Here is a 14,139-nt window from a genome sequence, read left to right as displayed (position 1 = left end):
ATTCGAAAATATTACAGAAGAACAGTAAGACGGAATAAAAATTAAGATTCATGAGTGGTATTTATCTTAAGCCAGGGAAATTAACTCGAATTTAAAATGAAATTAAGAGTGCTCAGTGGCAAGTGGGTTTCAGTAAGAAGGCAACCGAGTTTGCTTGAGAAGCAATAAACACCGGAGTCTTGAATCTTTAAAGAGTCGAACTCCCATGTAAAATACAGATTCATACGTCCGATTACTTTGCAAATGAGTTGATACGTTAAATGTTGCACATTAGGCAAGGGAATGTGAGCGAGAAAATGTTTAGAAAAGGTTTGAAGGAAAGTTTAAAATTCTTCGGAAATCGCTAAGTGCACTCATTATGAACCACTGGCTGAATAGCCCGAGTAATTTGAGCTCCATTTTAAGCAAAAATTAGGTTCTTATGCCTCTCGATGTTTAAGATGTCAATCAGCTGAACTATGTGTCGTACAGTGATAAAATTAGGCAGGTACATTCAGCGGTATTTATTACTATTGTCCGCAAAATATGCTGTGAATAAAATTGCTAGTAAGGCAGTAATAAATTAAAACGTCATGACTTACGCTGAAATTGTATTGCATGTACACCGGAAACGTAGTAAGCTACAAACTTGTTTCTTTCAACATTGTAAGAGGAATGACAGTGAGAGAACTTTTCATAAAGGGATGAATTTATGTTTAAAGTTTGTTGGAAATCGCTAAGTGCTCTCATTCTCAAATACTAGAAGACTACGGCCTGTGTAATTTTCACACCCTGAGTTAGGCTGTCGCGAGATATATAAACAGTTTTTAACTGTAATAGTTGTCTTGAAATTAGGATTTTAATCTCTTAATGAGTAGACTGACAGTATTTTAATTTTTTCATTCGGTCAGTAATTAAACGAAATATTCAAAGGAAATTTTAGTTGCCCTCCTCGTCGTCAGATGGGCGACCTCCAACAGAGTTTTTTAACGTTTATCAATATAGATTTCCAAGACGTTAGCTCTCAATATGGCCGCTTTTTGTGAACTAGAAGCGTTTTCGTCGTCAAGACGTAGGATTTAAGTAACATCACCAAATATACATCTACATGACTACTCTGCAATTCACATTTAAGTGCTTGGCAGAGGGTTCATCGAACCACAATCATACTATCTCTCTACCATTCCACTCCCGAACAGCGCGCGGAAAAAACGAACACCTAAACCTTTCTGATCGAGCTCTGATTTCTCTTATTTTGTTTTGATGATCATTCCTACCTATGTAGGTTGGGCTCAACAAAATATTTTCACATTCGGAAGAGAAAGTTGGTGACTGAAATTTCGTAAGTAGATCTCGCCGCGACGAAAAACGTCTTTGCTTTAATGACTTCCATCCCAACTCGCGTATCATATCTGCCACACTCTCTCCCCTATTACGTGATAATACAAAACGAGCTGCGCTTTTTTGCACCCTTTCGATGTCCTTCGTCAATCCCACCTGGTAAGGATCCCACACCGCGCAGCAATATTCTAACAGAGGACGAAAAAGTGTAGTGTAAGCTGTCTCTTTAGTTGACTTGTTGCATCTTCTAAGTGTCCTGCCAATGAAACGCAACCTTTGGCTCGCCTTCCCCACAATATTATCTATGTGGTCTTTCCAACTGAAGTTGTTCGTAATTTTAACACCCAGGTACTTAGTTGAATTGACAGCCTTAAGAACTGTACTATTTATCGAGTAATCGAATTCCAACGGATTTCTTTTGGAACTCATGTGGATCACCTCACACTTTTCGTTATTTAGCGTCAACTACCACCTACCACGTGCCACACCATACAGCAATCTTTTGTAAATCGCTTTGCAACTGATACTGGTCTTCGGATGACCTTACTAGACGGTAAATTACAGCATCATCTGCGAACAACCTAAGAGAAGTGCTCAGATTGTCACCCAGGTCATTTATATACATCAGGAACAGCAGAGGTCCCAGGACGCTTCCCTGGGGAACACCTGATATCACTTCAGTTTTACTCGATGATTTGCCGTCTATTACTACGAACTGCGACCTTCCTGACAGGAAATCACGAATACAGTCGCACAACTGAGACGATACCCCATAGGCTCGCAGCTTGATTAGGAGTCGCTTGTGAGGAAAGCGAAAGCCGCAATGACGTAGCTACTATAAAGACTACTGCAGATTCCTCACGCAAACTAGTTTTTATTGTTGAAAAGACTCACTTATATACTATAACAATGGGTGTGTGTATATGTATGTAAGTTCCATATTGAATTGCTGTAAGGGTAAAAACCATCTACGTGTCAAAGAAATTGCGGTAGGAGTGAAAACGCAGTTTTGTTCGCCAATAGCCACAATTAATTCATCCAGTTTTTGAATGAGAGCATTCAGTGACTTGCAACAAACTTTACTATAATTTCAAATCTTTAAGAAACATTTATCTCTGACATCCCGGACAAAAAGCAGAAAGGAAGAAAATTTATCCCTTACTACATTTTCGCTGTTAATGTAGTAAAATTGCTGCATGAAGAATGACGTTTCAGTTTATTATTTACTGGTAACTCTATTCACATTTCACAGACAATACACACATATATCACTGGCTGTACAGCACATAGTTCAACAGATACGTCGTCATAAACATTGAGCTGCGCCAAAATGAAAATGAAGGGCGAAATTTGGTAGAGATAGAGGTGAAACACGTGTCCAAATACTTCAGATAAGTTAAACGTAAGTGAAATGTATTTGACATGCGTGTATGCAGACAAAGCAACGGGTAAAAAGCTTATCCAAAAACACGGAAGTGATTTGAACCAAATTCGCTTCACGTATTAGTTACGATCTGGAAAAAAAAAAAATTTGCTGTGGGGGAAGCGTGATAACTTGGAGACAGAAAGGGAGGGGGTGGAGGAGGAGACGGACGGACAGCAAGAGGGAATGAGAAGGTGGACACAGATAGGGATGATTAGGAGATGGACAGAGATAGCGAGAGGGAGAAGATGATACAGACAGGGAGAGAAGAGGAGGAAATGGACATAGAAAGGGAAAAGGTTGGTATGGACATGGAGAGGGGAGGAGGGAATGGACTAATAGAAGACGGGGATAAATATACACACGGGCAATACTGCGTACTCAGCTAGTTAAGGTGTAAATCCACTCGAGTTAAAAATGACGGGTTAGGAGAAAGGAAGAAAGTGGTAAGAATCTCAGACACTAGAAAACATAAAGCAAAATGAAATGAGTTTTATTACACGCCATTTAGAAAAATCTGGCGTTATAGACGTTCTAATGTGAGACCATAAAAATAGGAAAGGATACTGAAGGAGATTATGACCTGTGACTAAAAACTTTATTTTTATTCTTTCGATTAATCGGCAACGTACTCTTGCTATATACTGCTTGTTTTTGGTGCCGTGCCTACGTCCTGCATAAATTCTTTTGCGTCTAGTCTAGTTTACGTCAGTCCCTACAATTTTACCACTCAGCCGATCCCACGTGCGCCAAATTAACTGGTACTAGACACTGCACAAGTGACTGACATAAAAAAACATCATTACCCCTGTATTATTTTACGAGCCCGCATCTTGTGGTCGTGCGGTAGCGTTCTCGCTTCCCACGCCCGGTTTCCCGGGTTCGATTCCCGGCGGGGTCAGGGATTTTCTCTGCCTCGTGATGGCTGGGTGTTGTGTGATGTCCTTAGGTTAGTTAGGTTTAAGTAGTTCTAACTTCTAGGGGACTGATGACCGTAGATGTTAAGTCCCATAGTGCTCAGAGCCATTTGACCCATTTTTTTGTTATTTTACGCAGCTGTCACGTATGAACGTCAGCTAATTACTGTTGCAGATTTAATATGTACTGCTGATTATTTCTCTGCTTGATCGTCGACAAACATTTATTTTGAGAGTACACATATATTACTTGCTCCAGCAATAATATCGCGTCTGGTGGCAGCAAAGTTTTAAATCGCTGCGCTCTTGTTATTACAATTCCACACCAGCGAACCTCTGACCTTATTTCTCTGTACGTTACACAGTCTAATTAAACTGTGGTACGTAACGAAATTAAAAAAAATCTGCACCCCTTTAGGTTTAATCTGAATATTACTCACCTGACTATTCTTTTCGTAAACTGATGACGTATATTTGATTACGCCTGAGAAACATCACGAGCTGCTTTACGAAGAATTGGTAAATGGCGTTGAATATTAAAACGTTTTACATTTAAAACCACGAACATGGATATTCAGCCTGCTCTTTTTTCTATCTTTTTCACTTCCTTTGATTCAACAAGATTGTAGCGGGCAAGCAAATTCCTTTCTTTATAACGCTGTAACCATATTGGCTCAAAATTACAATAACGAAAAACACTTTTTCTTTTACTTTCCGTTGAACTATTCGTAAGAGTCAAAAATAATATCAGCCCACGTATTTTAAAACTCAATAGGCATCCGAGGTTGCTAACTACTTACTGAAAAGTCAGTATCTTTAATGTTAAACAACTCATTTGTTATAGCCGTTTTATACAGTCGTGGTATAGCCTACCGTTATGAGCAACTTAAATACTTCATTCCGACGGATGCCCACAGCCTTTGCCTAGTATTTCCCGTACAAAATAACGAACTCTGAACAACTTTTACTGGAAGGCAGTACTTTTAATATACCAGTTAAAGTACACTTCCACTACAGGAGCGATCTTTCTACCCTAACCTCTTCCCACGAATACAATTACACACATTACAAAGCTCAGAAGCTACTCCCTATAATTCGGAATAGACGAAGTGTTGTATTTGTGACATACATTACCAGAAAATGCTATATAACTAACTCTCGCCGAGTTCAGAATTTTGTGGATTTAAGACAACACGCCACGACCATAGGCTTCGACCAACTCTTACTATCTCAACACAGGGTGTCTTAGGAGGAATGTTCATTATTCAGGGATGTGACAGGATTGATCATTCGGAACAAAAAAAATGTAGTTAACGTTGGCTGTAAAACGTATACCTCAAGAACTACCAGCACTCATTTAGTCGAAGAGAGATGTTTCTCAATAGTGAATATAAACAACTGTTCATAGCTCTTAAGATAAGCATCTTAGAGTCCATGTGTACTAGACAGTTTTGCTTCAAGTGATCGCTCATTTCATGACCCTGAATATTGAGCATTATTCCTGAAACAATCTGTATATCAAATTCAACAACACTCCGACCCCCTAACAACAATGCATTTAAATTCATTGCAGACTGGCCGGATAGCTATGTGTAATCTAGTAATTCTAAGATTTTCAAGCCAGGAGTCGCATCCATCAACAAACAATGTGCAATATTACTGGAATATAAGTTTATAACCTAAAAATTGTAACTGTGTTTCTTGTACATTTTTTGTCGATGTATGCGACTCTCGGCTTGAACTTCTTAGAAACAGTCGACCACGTCGTGCGCAACTTCAAACACGCAAAACTTCACTCGTGCACAATGTGCTGCCGGCAAGCTGTCTGAGGCTCGACCTGTCTGAACCAATCGGTACTTCTCGGCTCGGCTCGGCTCGGCTCTGCTCGGTTCTTCCCGGTCTAGTGAGACATTTCATTTATCCGTGTGATGTGACACTTTGTTTGCTGCTGCTTACTTTGGTCGTCACAACTTTGTTCCGTTCGGCAGACTCCTGGTGTAAAGGCTGTTTATACATCGTTCTTGGTATAAAGGAAGTTCGTAGGTCCAATGGCTGTTTGCACAAAGAGTGGCGGTTTAGCGATCTAACGTGACAATCTTTTAAAAATGAAAGGGAATCGCAGAAGGGACGGATGAGAACTCGCAGTATGCATTATGTAGTCACATAATCGAGGGTTTCTCAGGAATGTCATTGAACTGCATTACTACGCTAAACAGAATTTAATTATTTAGTTGACTATGAAACGGCTAAAATTTATAATGATCGACAGACAATTTTTACGGGATTCAGTGTTCTGTACATCAAGAAGCACTTTGTGTCAAATATGCAGGCATGGAACATGTGCTGAAATTGGTGATGCGAATAGCAAATTTTGTGCAATTGCAACAGTCCTTGATGGAATTAAACGAAGCGCTTGGAGACACTATATATTATTGGAAAGTAGGTTGGTTAAGTAAAAGGGCATACCTAAAGTGAATTTTCGACTTAAGACCCACTATTGTTGAATTTCAGAAGGAAAAAGGAAAGGAAGATCGAAAATCTGAGGATCTGGAATGGTATACAACACATGCATTTTAATTAGAGTTGACTGCAGACGTTCCCAGTAAGAAATTGCAAGGTGAGAAGCAACTTACTCCTGATTTCTTGGTGAAAGTGGATGTATTTTAAAAGAAAGTCGCGTTGTGGGAAGGACAAGAAACACCGTCCAATTCCCTAAGCTGACTGGCATAAGAGAAAATGGGAAGTACGAACAGTCCACTGTGGCGTTGAAAGAACTACAGGAATAGATTTCTAAAAGTTTGTGTACATTGTCAACCTTACATCTGTTTTTGAGGTGTTCTCCGCGAACTTTCGTCACTTCAGTTGAGAGCTTCCATGTGCATTTGCTGATGGTAATGGTCGTAGCACAATGTAATTCCCGTTTAAAAGCCACTTCTACGTTAATAACCTGCAGGACATCTACACTGTTTTCCTTGCCAAGAGTTTCCACCTTTCCATGGCGATGATTCAAACGTGATATCAATTTTCCGATCAAAATACACTCCTGGAAATTGAAATAAGAACACCGTGAATTCATTGTCCCAGGAAGGGGAAACTTTATTGACACATTCCTGGGGTCAGATACATCACATGATCACACTGACAGAACCACAGGCACATAGACACAGGCAACAGAGCATGCACAATGTCGGCACTAGTACAGTGTATATCCACCTTTCGCAGCAATGCAGGCTGCTATTCTCCCATGGAGACGATCGTAGAAATGCTGGATGTAGTCCTGTGGAACGGCTTGCCATGCCATTTCCACCTGGCGCCTCAGTTGGACCAGCGTTCGTGCTGGACGTGCAGACCGCGTGAGACGACGCTTCATCCAGTCCCAAACATGCTCAATGGGGGACAGATCCGGAGATCTTGCTGGCCAGGGTAGTTGACTTACACCTTCTAGAGCACGTTGGGTGGCACGGGATACATGCGGACGTGCATTGTCCTGTTGGAACAGCAAGTTCCCTTGCCGGTCTAGGAATGGTAGAACGATGGGTTCGATGACGGTTTGGATGTACCGTGCACTATTCAGTGTCCCCTCGACGATCACCAGTGGTGTACGGCCAGTGTAGGAGATCGCTCCCCACACCATGATGCCGGGTGTTGGCCCTGTGTGCCTCAGCCGTATGCAGTCCTGATTGTGGCGCTCACCTGCACGGCGCCAAACACGCATACGACCATCATTGGCACCAAGGCAGAAGCGACTCTCATCGCTGAAGACGACACGTCTCCATTCGTCCCTCCATTCACGCCTGTCGCGACACCACTGGAGGCGGGCTGCACGATGTTGGGGCGTGAGCGGAAGACGGCCTAACGGTGTGCGGGACCGTAGCCCAGCTTCATGGAGACGGTTGCGAATGGTCCTCGCCGATACCCCAGGAGCAACAGTGTCCCTAATTTGCTGGGAAGTGGCGGTGCGGTCCCCTACGGCACTGCGTAGGATCCTACGGTCGTGGCGTGCATCCGTGCGTCGCTGCGGTCCGGTCCCAGGTCGACGGGCACGTGCACCTTCCGCCGACCACTGGCGACAACATTGATGTACTGTGGAGACCTCACGCCCCACGTGTTGAGCAATTCGGCGGTACGTCCACCCGGCCTCCCGCATGCCCACTATACGCCCTCGCTCAAAGTCCGTCAACTTCACATACGGTTCACGTCCACGCTGTCGCGGCATGCTACCAGTGTTAAAGACTGCGATGGAGTTCCGTATGCCACGGCAAACTGGCTGACACTGACGGCGGCGGTGCACAAATGCTGCGCAGCTAGCGCCATTCGACGGCCAACAAGCCCATGTGGCACCCTTATTTTATAAACTGGGTGTGCTGTCGTTATTGTTGTGTGATTTATGCGTGGTAATATTGTTTCCAGAAGATCTTAAGATGACAGCTACACTAATTGAAGAAGTAAAAATATTTCAACACGCAATCTTGACTGAAAAAATTCTTATTTATCAGAAAATATCAGATCGCACCCGGCGACAAGTGCAACTAATACATTTAATAATATTAAAAAAATAGCTTTTATTGTGAGCTAAGTTCTTGAGAAATATGAAATAAAAAACTGCTTGTCACATGTGGTGTTTACACAGATTTCTCCTCCTCCCGCACAGACAGCGTGGCTAGGAGGAGAAAGTGAGCACTCTGGCGACTGCGATTGGCATGCCTGCATGAGCACCACATGAGAGCAGAGTTCTTGGCGGTCTCTGTCGTAGAACACAGGATTTTGTCCCCAGCAAAACGCTCTCTTATCAAATGGTACGTTACCCACTGTGACGAATTCCCCCTATAAATACCTACACGGCATGCTACTTTCAATCAGTTATCCAACTGCCGTCCAATCAGAAACGTCAGCCTGTCACTTTCATTTTTCTGGAGATTTTGAAGTTGTGGAAGGACACAATAACGTACTAAACTCAGTTTTGTTAACTTGCATCTTTCTCCTGTCAGCGTTACTCCCTAGTAACAATATATCAGTTAAGGGCGTAACTGTAAGGGTGCACGATCTTTCCCGAGACACGAGAAATGTATCAAATTTCTTGTTGGATCGTACACTTACAATGGGTAGCAGTCATGTTGGATTAAGACGGAATATACGAGGTGGAGTCACCTTACAACGTTAAAAAGTGATTTCTAGTCTTGTGACTGTGTGAATATTTTGGTAGTGAATTGTTTTCCTACAGCCTGTGTACACTAAACTGTTCGCAAAACGGTTGGAAACGATAGAGCATAAAAATGAATTAGCTAAATCGCTAAAATACAATAAATAAATAAACAAAAATCTGATTATTTACAGGTCGATTCAGGACAAAGCAAGAAGAGGGGGAAAAGCAAAACGAAGTCCAGGAGCACCATGACTGAGAGGTAAGGTCGCATCTGAGTGAACTTAAGTACAGTAGTTTGGTGTGAAATATGGGTCTACAGCTTTTGTGTGATCTTTAAACATGGTAATCTCCGCTTGTGGCTTTCAAAAAAGTTTATCTCAATTCAACTTCTAGTAATTCTTATTTTCATGCAGACATCACGAAAGAAGCAGGGTGTATATATTTGTAATAGCTTTGTCGTCGTCGTCGTCGTCGTCGTTGTCGTCGTGTTCTTGGCTGATCTATCCTGTGCAAGTCTCTCCATTCTGCATAGTTACTGCAGCCTAAATCGATTTGAAACTGCTTACTACCGTTAGGTCTTTGTCTTCTACAATTATTATTGCCCATATCTCTATCTAAATGACTATTCCTTGTTGACTTAGTGTGTATCCGATGTGCTGTTCCCTTCTTCTAGTCTTACCGACTTAATTCAGCACCTCCTCGTCGGTTATTCTATCTACCTCCCTAAGTGATATGTTTCCTACTTCAGACTTGACAGGCACAATGCTTTCCACAGTGGAAGCTAGCAACGTAGTGGACACAGACAGTGCCTGGCTGCCATTGGTGCTTTGCTGGCAGGATCAGTCCAGCAAGCTCATTGTCAGGAGCGACGTAAGCCGCTATTAACCTGTTGAATGCTGTGCAATAGTTACCTCGTCATGTTCTGCCGCCTCCCAGGAGCTAGGTATCCTTTATGCGCTGTTGACGTGTTTAAGCGTCCTACTCCGCCGACTCTCTCACTGGTTTGGACGAGTTACTTCCCTATATCGGCAACTAAAAACGTTTAGAGTATTTATCGTGTATGACTCTTTGAGTGGTATCGTTTGCAAAAATCCTCATACGAAATATGACGAGTGTTACGACCACATGATTCCCGATGCGCATAAGTGAAATCGGGCCTGCCACGCTCGATCGTCCAGCGTATATAAAAATCAATACATAGTGAACGAAATAAGATATCGTTCTGCTCTCAATTTTAAATAAAATTCCACTATCTGTTATCCACACACAGCAATGTATGAGCTAAAATCAACCATATTCAACGTTTACACAATGCGTTTTTACCACTGCAATCTGATTTCTTGCAGTGCTTTACTTAATTTGATGCAACACAGTAATTATAACCAATAAATAATTTGAGTTCTTCATCAAGCAAAGATGCCAGACTGTAAGACGTGCAAAAATCAAATTTCTTTAGCCGAAAATTTCTCTTAAAATTAGATGAGAAGTATTTCATAGCGGCTGGGACGTCCTCTCTCAGCGCAGGTAGCAGCGTTTGGCATACAGTACAGTGATAAAGCCATATTCAGCACGGAATGCAGAAAGCAGTTCTGTAGCATTCAAGAGGTTAAGTATGCTCTAGGAGTAGCGTTTTGGGCTAGAAATAGTTTTCCTGGTTCGATCTCAGCCGCTAATTAAGTTTAGAATAAAAATCAGCAGCAGTGGCAACCGTAGACTTCTGCTGTAAGGAGTCAGCCTTGTTCTGCCAATTGGGTTGTCAAAGAGGGCGGTGGACAGAGGTTCGATGCACCCTCTTGCTCTTGGGGTGGCAAAAATAGAACGATCAGCAATGATCAACAGCGTGAGGATGCACAAGGCAATAGCAACCACTACATTAAAGTCATGTAAGTGTAACCACAGGTCATGTGACCTGTAATTGAATAACTGTAATGGTGATCCTTCCACTGGCAAAAGTCCATTACAATCTCCGAGAGGGGTAATACCAAGGGTGAGGTAACAATGAGAAAAATATAGAATGACCAAGAAAACGGTAACATGAACCAGCCTACAAGTCACGGAAAATAGTTCAGGTTTACCTGTACGCTAGCAGAAGATGAAGAGATGGAGGAAGTACGATGGTGTGCAAAACTTAAGGAAGAAAGTAGCTTTCACATGATGTATCACTGCCAAGTGACACAGCTCAATCAAACTTGGACCATAAATAGGAAGAACTGTTACAGTACAGTACGGAAAGCAACTAAACGAAATACGCAATGAGACGAACAGAAATGACAGTATTATCACACACAATAAATAGTTAAATGATAGTCATGTCATGACCCATATGGTGGTGGGTGTACTGGGATGCTGCTACATCAGGATGAGATGCAGTTCGACTGTGGTGGTGGTGGTGGTGGTGGTGGTGGTGGGACTGAAGTCGAATGATGGCCCATCAATAAAATACCTCTGGTTGAGAATTCCTTTATTCATAACTTAAAGTGGCAGAATCGAATCTGGATGGATGGTCAGTCGCCTTTCATGAGGTAGTGAGCCACAGTTGCAGCAGTGTACTAGCATCAGAAGGTACCCACCGTGGAGGTGACACATGTGATGTGGCTGCCGGTGGCGTGCTGATTCAGCACTGCAAGAGTGTGCTGATGCAAGACAGCTTGGCTGTTGGTGACCGACAATGAAAAGTAATGTTGGGTCCTTGCCTGCTTCTGTAGGGGTGGCATAAAACGCACTGAAGTGAGCTGGATCAAACTGCAGCCTCCAGAATGACTTATGACAATGGTGTATGTCCACTCTGGATGATGGAGAACAACAACGTAGATCCACCTGGGATGTTGGACAGCAATATGCAGCTACATTGCCCAGGCTCAAACCCCAGCTCACGCAGGTAGGTGGCCATCAACAAAAGGTGGTCACCCAGTGGGTTACCCGGTGGTGCAGTGGCACCTAACTGACTGTATACAGACTTAATTCAAGCAGAGGCTTGCAGCTATTCACATTAAAGTCTGTCAGCAGTGGTTGGCTGCTTCATCTTGGACTACAAGTGGCCTTCTTGAGGTCATTGGCTAGTGTCAACTGCATCACTTGACACACTGTGTACAACTGAACACGTCTATTAACACTGAGAGTCTAAATTTGTGTGTGTGTGTGTGTGTGTGTGTGTGTGTGTGTGTGTGTGTGTGTGTGCTGAAGACGATTTAGGAGGGCTGATAGCACACAAGCTGTGATGTTGTGCAGCAGTCGCGGCAGCCGTGGGCGGCGCCGCGGAGCTACTGGCGCAGTGAAGTCGGTGGCGTCGGACGCAGAGGTGGCGCGGGTGCTGCTGGAGGAGGGGGCCCGCGCGTGACGCAGGCGGCACCGGCTGGCGCTGTGCGCGCTCGCGCTGCTCTACGCCGCCGTGCTGGCTGTCTGCATGGCGCTCGTGCACGCCGCCGTCTCTCCGGACGGACTCTTACTGCTCTCCTACACCAGGCTCAGGCCGGCAGCCTGACACTCTGACCATTGTAGTCCGTCTTTGTCTCGATAAATATGCGGCTCCGAGTGTACAGCGGATCGCTAACGCACAGTGCAACTCATTTCAGCAGGAACCGTTTAACGTAATCTAAGGTGCTGGTGGGGAGGAGGAGATGCTACTTAAATTTTCCAATCACTGTCAGCTGCTTTCATGTATACTTACTTAGTCATTTCCAAGCATATGAGGTGGTGGCTGTTGGCTGTTACGCTATGTACTTCAAAAAGGCACCTCACATTCTTACAGGAGATAGTACCGGCCAAAAGTAAGGAAAAAAAGTTGATATAAACTCATGTAAGGGAAAAAAATATTTCCTGAGATTTGGTGACGTTACAAGTGGGAATTACTTAAAACACAACACTGTCTATATTTATCAAATGTTTGATAACGAGAACACTTAGTGGCTTCCAAGAAACTTTATATGTAAGTTTATACATTTTTGGGACGCCATTAGTCTCTCAATGAAGAACCCAAATCTAATAAAAGCGGCATAATTAGCGTTTTGAGTCTTCAGCGTTGAAGGTTTTACACTCACAGCGCCAAATATTCTCATTTCTAAAGCAACTAGGCGTATGAAGTTGTTTTCTACATTGTAGTTCCCTTCTTCAACGAACCGGGGCCGAGACAGCGTTGTTACTGGTACCAACTAATATCCCTTCAAAGCAACCTTTTTCACTTAAAATTGGAGTAGTCATAAAGAAGAGAGAGTCGTTTTCATTTTAGGAAACGGTCGCGTTTTGTTGACCGTCCGTTACCTATGTCCTATCGGCTCATAGGTAACTGTTTTTATTAGCAATCGACAAAACATTTCAGTAGGGTGTTTTCACAGTCAGTGCTGAGTGGTATGGGCTGTTCCTGTGTTTCCATTCGGTGTTGATTGATGCTTGTCTCGTTTTGTTCTGCACCTTGATGCCGTTGTCATACATAGCATTAACACTGTCTCCCGTATCTGTTGGATACCACCACATTTTCTGTGCATCGTATGACATCACCTAATACAAACGTTTAGTGGTGGAAGACGTCCGGTTTCATGGCCTCCCCATTCACAAGAAATTAAACCCTGCGATTTCTGCTTTTAGAGATGTTTAATGGCATACTTGTTGTTGTGTACGTGAGAGGAGACGCTCAACTTGCCAGCCAGACGCAATAGCCACCTAGCACTGAAGCTGGCGAACACTTTTGCAGTCTGGAGCCAAGAAAGACAGAGGTGCTTCCCCAGCCTCCACTGTAAGACCAAACATAACGGAACAGTCGTCGACAGTTATCCATATTGTCAGAATGGGATGAAAGCAGACGTTTGCAGATTTAAAGGCTCGTTTCGAAGGACATGGACACGTCCACCTGACACTGGATGTCAAGTGAAAAAAGGGCTTCTAAAACTAACTTTCTCTTTCGTTGGTCGCTGTGAGCTGTATTTCTGACATCGTAATTGTGGACGGAAGGCAACTGTTTAGAAGTTGCAAAATAATGACTGGATAGGAGCAGCATATTAGCTAGCCAGTTGGATGCTTGGTCACGTCAAGGGAGAAGTCTTTGCAAAACAATAGGCGATAGATGTGGCAGTAGACAGACTTCACTTCGAAACAGCAAAGGATATATTTTACTGCGAGACTCGAAAGTAGACGCCAGACTAGGGACACTGATGATGGACTCGATGAGCCCTGGCTTCTGAGTATCGCACGCTGCCAAAACCGGATACCAACCTCCGGGCACTGCGGAAAGACACACACTGCCCGCCGCATTCACGCCAGCCAGAGGCACTGTCAGCTGAATCCAGCACGCACCAGCAGCCCAATCATTGCCCGGCAAATGAACGGCTTGCACAGTAGCAGAG

General features: G+C 43.4%; 1 protein-coding gene across 1 annotated transcript in view; it reads left to right on the top strand.

The window, feature by feature from the left end:
* LOC126416947 (transmembrane protein 26) overlaps nucleotides 1–12,284 on the top strand; it is a 99,748-nt gene extending 87,464 nt beyond the window's left edge. Inside the window, exon 7 of the mRNA XM_050084827.1 lies at nucleotides 12,146–12,284. Within this exon, the coding sequence (XP_049940784.1) occupies nucleotides 12,146–12,284 (139 nt within the window). The remainder of the gene's footprint in view (nucleotides 1–12,145) is intronic.
* Nucleotides 12,285–14,139: the final 1,855 nt, after the last annotated feature.

This window comes from Schistocerca serialis, chromosome 8, assembly GCF_023864345.2.
Source record: "Schistocerca serialis cubense isolate TAMUIC-IGC-003099 chromosome 8, iqSchSeri2.2, whole genome shotgun sequence".
Taxonomy (NCBI): domain Eukaryota; kingdom Metazoa; phylum Arthropoda; class Insecta; order Orthoptera; family Acrididae; genus Schistocerca; species Schistocerca serialis.
The sequence above is the reverse complement of the archived record's forward strand: the minus strand, read 5'-3'. Positions and strand labels throughout refer to the sequence as shown.